The sequence below is a fragment of the Strongylocentrotus purpuratus genome, unplaced genomic scaffold (assembly GCF_000002235.5).
Source record: "Strongylocentrotus purpuratus isolate Spur 01 unplaced genomic scaffold, Spur_5.0 spur5_scaffold_6, whole genome shotgun sequence".
Taxonomy (NCBI): domain Eukaryota; kingdom Metazoa; phylum Echinodermata; class Echinoidea; order Camarodonta; family Strongylocentrotidae; genus Strongylocentrotus; species Strongylocentrotus purpuratus.
Window position 1 is genome coordinate 41212402 of NW_022145612.1, and position 10598 is coordinate 41222999.

Here is a 10598-nt window from a genome sequence, read left to right on the forward strand (position 1 = left end):
ACCAGGCAGGGCTACGACAGACCAATTATTCACGCTAAGACAAATAGCTGAGAAATACCTGGAAAAGAACAGAAGCCTGTACTGCTGCTATATCGACTTTCAGAAGGCTTTCAGAAGGCTTTTGATTCGGCCTGTGGAAGGCGATGGGATGTTTTGAATATCCAAGCAAGCTGATACGACCTTAACAAGCACTGTATGAACAATCCCAGAGTATGGTCAGAGTAAATGGAGAGCTGACAGAGTGGTTCAAGACAACCGTAGGAGTCAGGCAAAGGTGTCCAATCTCCCCACAACTTTTCAATATACTCCTCGAGCTAGTTATGACCGTGGCAATGGATGGAGTCCAAATAGGAGCCAAAAATCAAGGAACCTGCATAAACAACTTACGTTTTGCAGATGACATCGTCTGGATAGCCGAGACGCCAGAGGAACTGCAGACACTGGTTGACAAAGTCTACAAGGCAAGCTGTGACCTTGGTCTCAAGGTGAACATATCAAAGACAGAAGTGCAAGCTATTAGCAAAAGCAAGTGCAACCTCAACATTGACATAGCCAACGACAGAAAACAGGTGGAAAAATTTGTGTACCTGGGAGGGAAAATAGCAGAAAACGGCTCAAGTACAAGTGACACTAAGAATCGTATCAGGAAAGCAGGGGCAGCTTTCCAAAGGCTAAATAACATATGGACATCGAAAAGCATTAGTAGCCACACGAAGATGCAACTGTACCAATCACTCATCCTCTCTATACTGCTTTATGGGGCATAATCCTGGACAGTTAAGTAAGAAGATAGCAACAGGCTTCAAGTGTTTGAAATGGCATGCCTTCGTCGCATAACGGGAGTGACAAGACTAGATAAGATCCGTAACACACACATCAAAGAATCCCTCAACCTCGATCAAGATGTTATTGACAAAATCTCCACTAAAAGACTCAAATATTTCGGCCACGTCCTAAGAATGAAACCTACAAGATACCCCAAAATTGCCGTGGAAGGAAGGTAACAGGAAATCGACCCAGAGGCCGTCCACCCAAAAGATGGCTTGACTGCATCTCAGAGGACTGCAAAGCAAGATCCATACCAAGGCTGACAGATGCATCAAGCCTGGCTGCGGACAGAAAAACTTGGCATACCATCACCATACAGAAACCATCGGTAGGCCCCTGTCCTGCGTGGACGTCATAAGTTAAGTCAAGTCAATTCATTATTTAGTGGTGTTTTGTCAAAGGCGAAAGGATTTGCTTGTGCCAAATAATGAATCTGAATGCGTTCTTGTGGCGTGTTTGTTGTCATTTAAGTTGAGAGCAAAAGAATAAGACGGGAACCCCCCTAAAAAACAGAGTTTAGAGATGCCCTTGAATAGATATTTAAAAAAAAACTCAGATAAAGATTGAGAGAGAGAGAGAGAGAGAGAGAGAGGGGGGGGGGGGAGTGGCTAGATATATCATAATAATAATCAAATGCATGCCGTCATTTCATTCTTTCTCTTACTTACTGGAGGTGGTGGTTTCTTGCGATATCGTTGTGTCTGACATCGTGGTCGTAGGACTCGTCGTACGCTTGGTCGTTGTGTCCGTAGTCGATAATTCTGTTGACTCTGAAACGGTTTAGCAAACACAACTGATTTAAATGACAGTATAGTGGATGGTTCAAAGCTGTAACAAATAAAACCACACGTACAAAGCAATGAGATTAGGAATGAAACCTAAACAGAAATGCAAGGCCAAAACGAAGAAAAGTTGGCTCTATGAAAAAATATAATTGTTTACAGTTGATCTATTTCATAATATATATAATTTATTATCTGGTGGTGTTTTTCAAGGTCAAAGGGATTTGTTTGTGCCAAATAATGGATCTGAATGCGTTCTTTTGGCGTGTTTGTCGTCATCAAAGTCGAGAGCAAAAGAATAAGACGGGAACCCCCCCCCCCCCTAAAAACAGAGTTTAGCGATGCCCTTGTATGAAAATTACAAAAAATAGAGAGAGAGAGAGAGAGAGAGAGGGAGAGAGAGAGAGATAGAGAGAGAGAGAGAGGGGGGGGGGAGTGGCTAGATATATCATAATAATGATCAAATGCATGCCGTCATTTCATTGTTTCTCTTACTTACTGGAGGTGGTGGTTTCTTGAGATATCGTTGTGTCTGACATCGTGGTCGTAGGACTCGTCGTAGGCTTGGTCGTTGTGTCCGTAGTCGATAATTCTGTTGACTCTGAAACGGTTTAGTAACACAACTGATTTAAATGACAGTATAGTTGATGGTTCAAAGCTGTAACAAATGAAACCACACGTACATGTACAAAGCAAATCAGGCGTCGCTCTGATCCTCAACAAACAAGCACAAAAAGCACTCCTGGGATATAACACTATATCCCCTAGACTGATCTCAGCCAGATTCCAAACACAGGCTGGAGCCTTAACAATAATCCAGGTGTATGCACCGAACATGGCAGACAGAGAGGAAATGATAGACACATTTTATGACCAGCTTCAACAAACAATAGATGACACTCCTAACAAGGACATACTGATAGTGCAAGGTGATTTAAACGCAAAAGTAGGGAGAGACTGGGACACCTGGAAGAACGTCATAGGACATCATGGATACGGAGAAATGGACAACAATCTAGCTATTGCAAATACCATGTTCAAACAGAAGAAGGCAAGTCGTGAATGGACATGGGAGTCGCCGGACGGGGGAACCAAAAACAAGATAGACTTTGTCATGGTGAACAACAAATGGAAATCAAGCGTCCAATGCGCTAGAAGTTTTCCAAGTGCTGATGTGGCCTCAGATCACCAACTGGTTTTCTGCAACTTCAAGCTACGATTCAAAACTAAACCCAAACATAAAATAATGAAGAGATACGATGTGTCGAAACTGAAAGATGAAAACACATCAAAAAACTACCAGGCCATAATCGGAGGGAAGTTCAGACCGCTGCTTGATCACTCTGATACCCACCTAGACATAGATAGCATCTGGGAAAAAAAATCAAGCAAGCATTTAACAGCACAGCAAAGGATGTTCTTGGAATGAAAAAGAATAGACCGCAGGAAGCATGGATCTCACAAAAAGTACTAGATCTCAGCGAAGAACGCAGCAAATCAAACAAGCCAAACAAAACAACCCTTCACTGAAACCAAGGTACAACTTTCTGAATAGAGAAATAAAGAGGAAGACTAAGGGCTGTAAAGATGCGTGGCTCCAAGACCTTTGCAGTAGAGTAGAAAGCGCACACCAAGCTGCTAAATCAAAGGAGGTCTACGCAACAATTAAGAAAATCCCCAAATCAGCATCAAAGAGAATGCAATCAGTTAAGAGCAAGACAGGGAGAACTCTAACAGAAACATCAGAAGTAAGGAAGAGATGGAAAGAAAACTACGACGAACTATACAATGAACACAACCTCCAAAACGACACAGTAGCAAACAGTCTACCCAACAGCTCTTCAGATGACCCAGAGCCAAACATACTTAAGGAGGAAATTAAAAGTGCAATAAAAAAATATTTACTGAGGATAAGGCACCAGGATTTGATACAGTCACCTCCGAAGAAATCAAAGCAGCTGGAGAAACGGGAAAAGAAATCTTTCACTATCTCTGCAACCAAATATGGGAGTCTGAGAAATTCCCGGAGGAACGGGGAAGAGCAATAATAACCCCGATCTATAAGAAGAAAGATAAGCTAGACTGCGGGAACTACAGAGGTATTAGTCTACTGTCCCATGCAGGAAAAGTACTGACAACAATCCTACAAAGAAGAATTCTCAAAAGAACAGGAGAAATCCTCTCTGAATCCCAGGCAGGATTCAGACCAGGCAAGGCTACGACAGACCAATTATTCACGCTAAGACAAATAGCTGAGAAATACCTGGAAAAGAACAGAAGCCTGTACTGCTGCTATATCGACTTTCAGAAGGCTTTTGATTCGGCATGGCAGAAGGGCCTGTGGAAGCCGATGGGATGTTTTGAATATCCAAGCAAGCTGATACGACCTTAACAAGCACTGTATGAACAATCCCAGAGTATGGTCAGAGTAAATGGAGAGCTGACAGAGTGGTTCAAGACAACCGTAGGAGTCAGACAAAGGTGTCCAATCTCCCCACAACTTTTCAATATACTCCTCGAGCTAGTTATGACCGTGGCAATGGATGGAGTCCAAATAGGAGCCAAAAATCAAGGAACCTGCATAAACAACTTACGTTTTGCAGATGACATCGTCTTGATAGCCGAGACTCCAGAGGAACTGCAGACACTGGTTGACAAAGTCTACAAGGCAAGCTGTGACCTTGGTCTCAAGGTGAACATATCAAAGACAGAAGTGCAAGCTATTAGCAAAAGCAAGTGCAACCTCAACATTGACATAGCCAACGACAGAAAACAGGTGGAAAATCTTGTGTACCTGGGAGGGAAAATAGCAGAAAACGGCTCAAGTACAAGTGACATTAAGAATCGTGTCAGGAAAGCAGGGGCAGCTTTCCAAAGGCTAAATAACATATGGACATCAAAAAGCATTAGTAGCCACACGAAGATGCAACTGTACCAATCACTCATCCTCTCTATACTGCTTTATGGGGCATAATCCTGGACAGTTAAGTAAGGAGATAGCAACAGGCTTCAAGTGTTTGAAATAGCATGCCTTCGTCGCATAACGGGAGTGACAAGACTAGATAAGATCCGTAACACACACATCAAAGAATCTCTCAACCTCGATCAAGATGTTATGGACAAAGTCTCCACTAAAAGACTCAAATATTTCGGCCACGTCCTAAGAATGAAACCTACAAGATACCCCAAAATTGCCGTGGAAGGAAGGTAACAGGAAATCGACCCAGAGGCCGTCCACCCAAAAGATGGCTTGACTGCATCTCAGAGGACTGCAAAGCAAGATCCATACCAAGGCTGACAGATGCATCAAGCCTGGCTGCGGACAGAAAAACTTGGCATACCATCACCATACAGAAACCATCGGTAGGCCCCTGTCCTGCGTGGACGTCATAAGTTAAGTCAAGTCAATTTATTATTTAGTGGTGTTTTGTCAAAGGCGAAAGGATTTGCTTGTGCCAAATAATGAATCTGAATGCGTTCTTGTGGCGTGTTTGTTGTTATTTAAGTTGAGAGCAAAATAATAAGACGGGAACCCCCCTAAAAAACAGAGTTTAAGCGATGCCCTTGAATGGATATTTAAAAAAAAACTCAGATAAAGATTGAGAGAGAGAGAGAGAGAGAGGGGGGGGGGGGAGTGGCTAGATATATCATAATAATGATCAAATGCATGCCGTCATTTCATTCTTTCTCTTACTTACTGGAGGTGGTGGTTTCTTGCGATATCGTTGTGTCTGACATCGTGGTCGTAGGACTCGTCGTACGCTTGGTCGTTGTGTCCGTAGTCGATAATTCTGTTGACTCTGAAACGGTTTAGCAAACACAACTGATTTAAATGACAGTATAGTTGATGGTTCAAAGCTGTAACAAATAAAACCACACGTACAAAGCAATGAGATTAGGAATGACACCTAAACAGGAATGCAAGGCCAAAACGAAGAAAATTTGGCTCTATGAAAAAATATAATTTTTTACAGTTTATCTATTTCATAAGATATATAATTTATTATCTAATAATGTTTTGTCAATGTTGAAGGGTTCGTTTGTGCCAAATAATGGATCTGAATGCGTTTTTGTGGCGTGTTTGTTGTCATCAAAGTCGAGAGCAAAAGAATAAGACGGGACCCCCTATAAAAAACAGAGCTTAGCGATGCCCTTATATAAAAATTACAAAAAACTCAGATACAGACTAAGAGAGAGAGAGAGAGAGAGAGAGAGAAAGAGAGAGAGAGAGAGGGATGAGGAGAAGGGGAGTGGGGAGTATTAGCTAGACCCATTACAATAATAATTAAATCACGTCATTCATATGTTTCTCTTTCTGGAGCCTTTGGAGGTGGTGGTTTCTTGCGATGTCGTTGCGTCTGATCGTTCCGGCATCGTGGCCGTTGGGCTCGTCGCGGGCTTGGTTGTCTCTATAAATGACTCTATAAATAAAATGTTGTATACAAGATACAGCAAACTGCGTGCAAGCAAAAACAACTACGGAAAATTTTCATTAAATGGCCACCCCTTCCCCCGATATGCCTATCATATAGCACCTACGTTCATCGCAATGTCTCCCTTGAAACCCACTTGAGCAGTGACAGTTGTAGCCTACTTTTGTTTCCTCACAGCAGCCGTTTTTACAAAGGTGTTTGCCACAATCTGCGAAATAAGTAATAAACGAGATAAAAGTCAATACTGATAAACAAATTGTCATTACATTTTGTGCTGTTTCGTGTGAAAATGTATTATTTCGGGCACTTATAACATCATTTTAAAATGTATGATCTGTTCTTTTAATTATCGATTAGTGAAATAAAGACTAATTTGACTTTTGAGAACGAAAACAAATATCAAGAAAGCATGATACTCACCCGGGACTCTGCATATTATATGTTCGTCAACATATTTTCCAGGAACGAAAGCAGAGGAAGGGAGACATTTTGGGACGGTCTGCAACATGGTGTCATCGGGCAGACGCAACATCATACACTTAAAGAACTTCGGCAAGGTACTTTGCAGGCCGAAATCATCTGGACAAGATGTTTTCGTCAGCTTGGACGAATCCGATAAAACAGTCAAGGCTGTGTGGATTAAAACAAAAATAAAATCGATAATGGGCTCTTCCTCCTACTCATCTTCCTCCCCTCCTGCTTCCATCCCTTCCCAATCACGTACCCTCTTCCTCTTTCGCCTCCCCTCCTCCTCCATCCGCTGCTCCTCTTCTTCAACCTCCTCCCCCTCTTCCTCCTCATTCTTCTCCTCTGCAATCTGCTCCTCCTCCTCTTCTCCCCGTCTCCCTACTCCTTTTCGTTGTTCTCCTCCTCTCGTCACCCCCTTCCTCACCCTTCCCTCTACCATATTTATTCTTATAGCCTTCTCCCAATTCTCCTCTTCTTCCTCCTCCTCTTCCTTCTCCTCCTCCTCAACTTCCTGCCCCTCCTCCTCCTCTCCTTCCTCCTCCTCCTCCCCTTACTCCTCTTTCTCCCCTCCCTTCCTCTTCCTTTCCTTGCTCCTCCTGCTACTCCTCATCCCCTCTTCCCCGTTCTTCTACTCCTCTTTATCCTCCATTTCTCTCTCTCTTCGCCTCCTTCCCTTCTTCCTCTCGCCTACCCCTTAGGAATGAAATTTCCCTTCAAATAGTTTGAAACAGTCACTAGGGAGAATTTTCCAAACTGTGAACGTATTACTTGAGATGCAATGGAGGTTTTACACCTTGCTCCTATTTCGCTTCATTATGGTAAATTTGTCAGTAAAATCATGAAAATATGACGCATATTTAAAGTCAAAATGTTCTTACCAATGGACAAACATGTTACGGTACCGAACAGCAACTCCCGCAATACACCGTATTTTTGGTTTTTAGCCTGTATTTTGAAAAAAATATTAACATTGCATAAACAAATACAACAAGAACAAGAGAAAGAACAAAATAACAGCAACATAAATAAATGATGATTAATAATGGCTAATGTTGATAATGGTATTGTTGAAAATGGCGATAATGACGATGATGATGAGGGTGATGATGATGAAAAAATATCATAGAAATATTAATAAGAGCAATGACGGTTACATGTAGCACATATCACTAACGTAACATAAGACTGTAATTGTTTTTTTTATATGGATTAAATCATATCTTTCTAACAGACAACACAAAATAATATAGCTACATGATGTAATATCTAACAAAATACCATGTTCCATATCGGGTTCCTCAAGGGTCACGTCTCGGTCCCCTCCATTTTACACTCTTTACAATTAATCTGATCAATATTATTCAAAGGTGTTACCCAAATGTTTCTTGTCATTGTCATACCAATGACACACAGCTATGCATTTCTTTCAGTCCTGATAAAGAACATCAGGATGATAATATCTCAATTTCAGAATGGTGTATACGATATATTCGTCGGTTCTTGGATGTTCCAACATAAGCTAACGGAAAAACAGAGTTTCCTTTTGCTTTTTTATTTTATTTTTTTTAATAATTTATTTCGGTTTAAAAAGACATATAAATAGGTATAGCACACCAAAAATAAGTACAACAAACACATGTTATGTGATGATTGCAAATGATCAAGCTTTATGAAAGCTTCAAAAAACAAAAAACAGAATTGAAATCGGTCAATGCGTTGTGATTTTATACCATTTTTTTGATATCGTAAAATTACCGAAAAACCTGCCAGAAATGGTCAAATTGGCAAAAATGGCAAAATTCGACAAAGTTGACAACTTCATTCATCACTTTCTTGGACACAAATAATAAATTAAATTATCAGACACTAAAATATCATCTTTGTGGTAAAAAATACAAAAAAGAAAATTCATATATCTATTACCGTTTTGAAAACAGAAGCAAACAAAATAAGTCGTTTTTGCCATTTATGCGAATCTGCAGATATGAAAAAGTTGTGAAGATAACTAAGTCCGTCTAATTAACATGCGCATATGTAATCAAATCAATTCAACAGGTCATAACATTCCACAGGGACTGAATTTCAGAGAAAAAGAAAATTTGGTGACCCCAATACAGTTGCGGCAACCTTGAGTGTAAATAACAAATTGATTCAATGAGTGAAACACATGAGGATATTGCATTTTTGTAGGGGAGTTTTATACATTGAAGTGCATTTTCACCACGCAGAATAACAGTCAAAGGGCGATCAGCGGGCCATGTCACACATGGCTGAAAAGACAATATTCTAATTGATAATTTAACATATTTCCCACATGCCTATAACAATAAAACTACACAGAATTGTAGTTAAAGGTATGCTTGAAAGATATGTGAAATAAAAATTTAAAAATATTGTTCAGTTTTTTAAAAATAAATTTACGAAAATTGCTATTTCAACCAACTGACGGCAATTGTGTGTGTGTGTATATGCATGGGGCAGACTGTGTGCACAGGCAGTGTGATCACCCTAATATAAAAAGACATTATTCAAAGGTCCAAGGCCCAAACTGATCATGTTTACAAGTAATACAATTAAGTTATCGATACAGTAAATATACAATAGTGAGCAAAATAGACAAGAAAAAAGAAGAAAAATTCAATCAATACAATACCAAAATAAACTAAGAGAAAAAGTAATGGTCAAGATCGTCAAATTAACAAACTGCATATGCTATAAGTTAATGGTGACAGATAAACAGACAATAATGTTGAGTAACCAAACAATCGAAAATACAGGGAAAATTATATTTTGGAAATAGGCAATGATAAAAGCCTTACAACCTCAATTAACATAATAACGTTTGAGTTGAAGGTGTTACCATACAGAAATATATATTTTACCAATTGGAATCGACTTTAAAAAGCAGTTATAAAATGCTACTATTAAAATATAATGTATGTTACACAAAATGTGAGTGTGTCAATTAGAATGGTTCTGATTAGTAATGCAAAGAGGGAGAGAGAGAGAGAGAGAGAATCAAGGGTTATTAATTGTACGAACAAGAGAAGGAACAGCAGAATTTAGATACCGGTTTTATCCTGCACCTAAATAAAATTGTAAAAAGTATATCCGTTCTTGAATGTTCCAACATAAGCTAACGCTTAAGCAATGGTCACAACTCAGAGCGGCGACCGATCGATTTGTAGCCTGTTCGGTAGCCGCATATTGCTCCGGTTATCTCATTTTCGCTCGCTGGACGTATATAGCAGAAGACAATCGGCGGATTAGACGACACTTGGTAGAGAATTTGTATGTGAGATTGCTTTGCTAAATATAAAATACAAGAAAATTTTCCATATCTTTAAACTATCATTGATATCTGATAATTAAACAGTTATTAAAATAAACCTACCAAACTACATAATACAATGAAATACTTGACTTAAAGTAGGGGAGTTTGATGTGGTGCACAATAATTTGCACCCCTACATAATCGAATAGTGCATGGCGATCATGAATATTCAGCGATCGCCGTCGAGTGATATAGGTCAAAAATCGGAGCTGCGAGGTCAAAGGCTGCCGACCGAATTTGAACTCGCCGCCCAGCGATCGACTGATCTCCAAGCGACAAACGGGCAGCGACTGGGCGGCGACCGCTCGGCAGCCTTTGACCTAGCGGCTTCGATTTTTGACCTAAATTGCTCGACGGCGATCGCTAGATTAGGTCGGTGCCCGGGCGGTGACCATCAGGGCACCGAGCGTATTTTGGGCAGCGAATGAAAAGTGAGCAGGCACCGCCGAATTTCAACTCCGTGCTAAAACTTCAACGGCGACCGAGCGAAGCCCTAAAATCATGCGGTGCCCGGACAAAATTGGCTAAACACTCGCCGCCCGGTCACCGAGCAGGCTACTTTGGGGGGGTTTAACAATAGCACCGACCTAGTCGAGCGTTCGCCGTCGAGCGAGTTAGGTCAAAAATCGAAGCCGCTAGGTCAAAGGTTGCCGAGCGGTCACCGCTGGGAGATCAGTCAGTCACTGGGCGGCGAGTTCAAAATCAGTCGGCAGTCTTTGACCTAGCGGCTACGATTTTGACCTAAATCGCTCG

General features: G+C 40.8%; 1 protein-coding gene across 1 annotated transcript; it reads right to left on the minus strand.

The window, feature by feature from the left end:
• Positions 1–966: 966 nt before the first annotated feature.
• Positions 967–7459, minus strand: LOC105441404 (integumentary mucin C.1-like). Its single transcript, XM_031000009.1, has 7 exons — positions 7390–7459; positions 6464–6673; positions 6150–6251; positions 5309–5410; positions 2110–2211; positions 1497–1598; positions 967–1109 (listed from the first exon to the last, which is right to left on the minus strand). The coding sequence occupies exons 2-7, from the start codon at positions 6576–6578 to the stop codon at positions 967–969; spliced, it is 666 nt and encodes a 221-aa protein (XP_030855869.1). The 5' UTR covers positions 6579–6673; positions 7390–7459.
• Between the last annotated feature and the right edge of the window lie 3139 nt (positions 7460–10598).

Coding starts and splice junctions, on each gene's coding strand:
- LOC105441404 (XM_031000009.1), bottom strand. CDS start 6,578: ATGATGTTGCGTCTGCCCGATGACACCATGTTGCAGACCGTCCCAAAA. Junction 6,252..6,463: donor TATAATATGCAGAGTCCCGG/GTGAGTATCATG, acceptor CTTATTTCGCAG/ATTGTGGCAAACACCTTTGT. Junction 1,110..1,496: donor GCAAGAAACCACCACCTCCA/GTAAGTAAGAGA, acceptor TTCTGTCCGCAG/CCAGGCTTGATGCATCTGTC.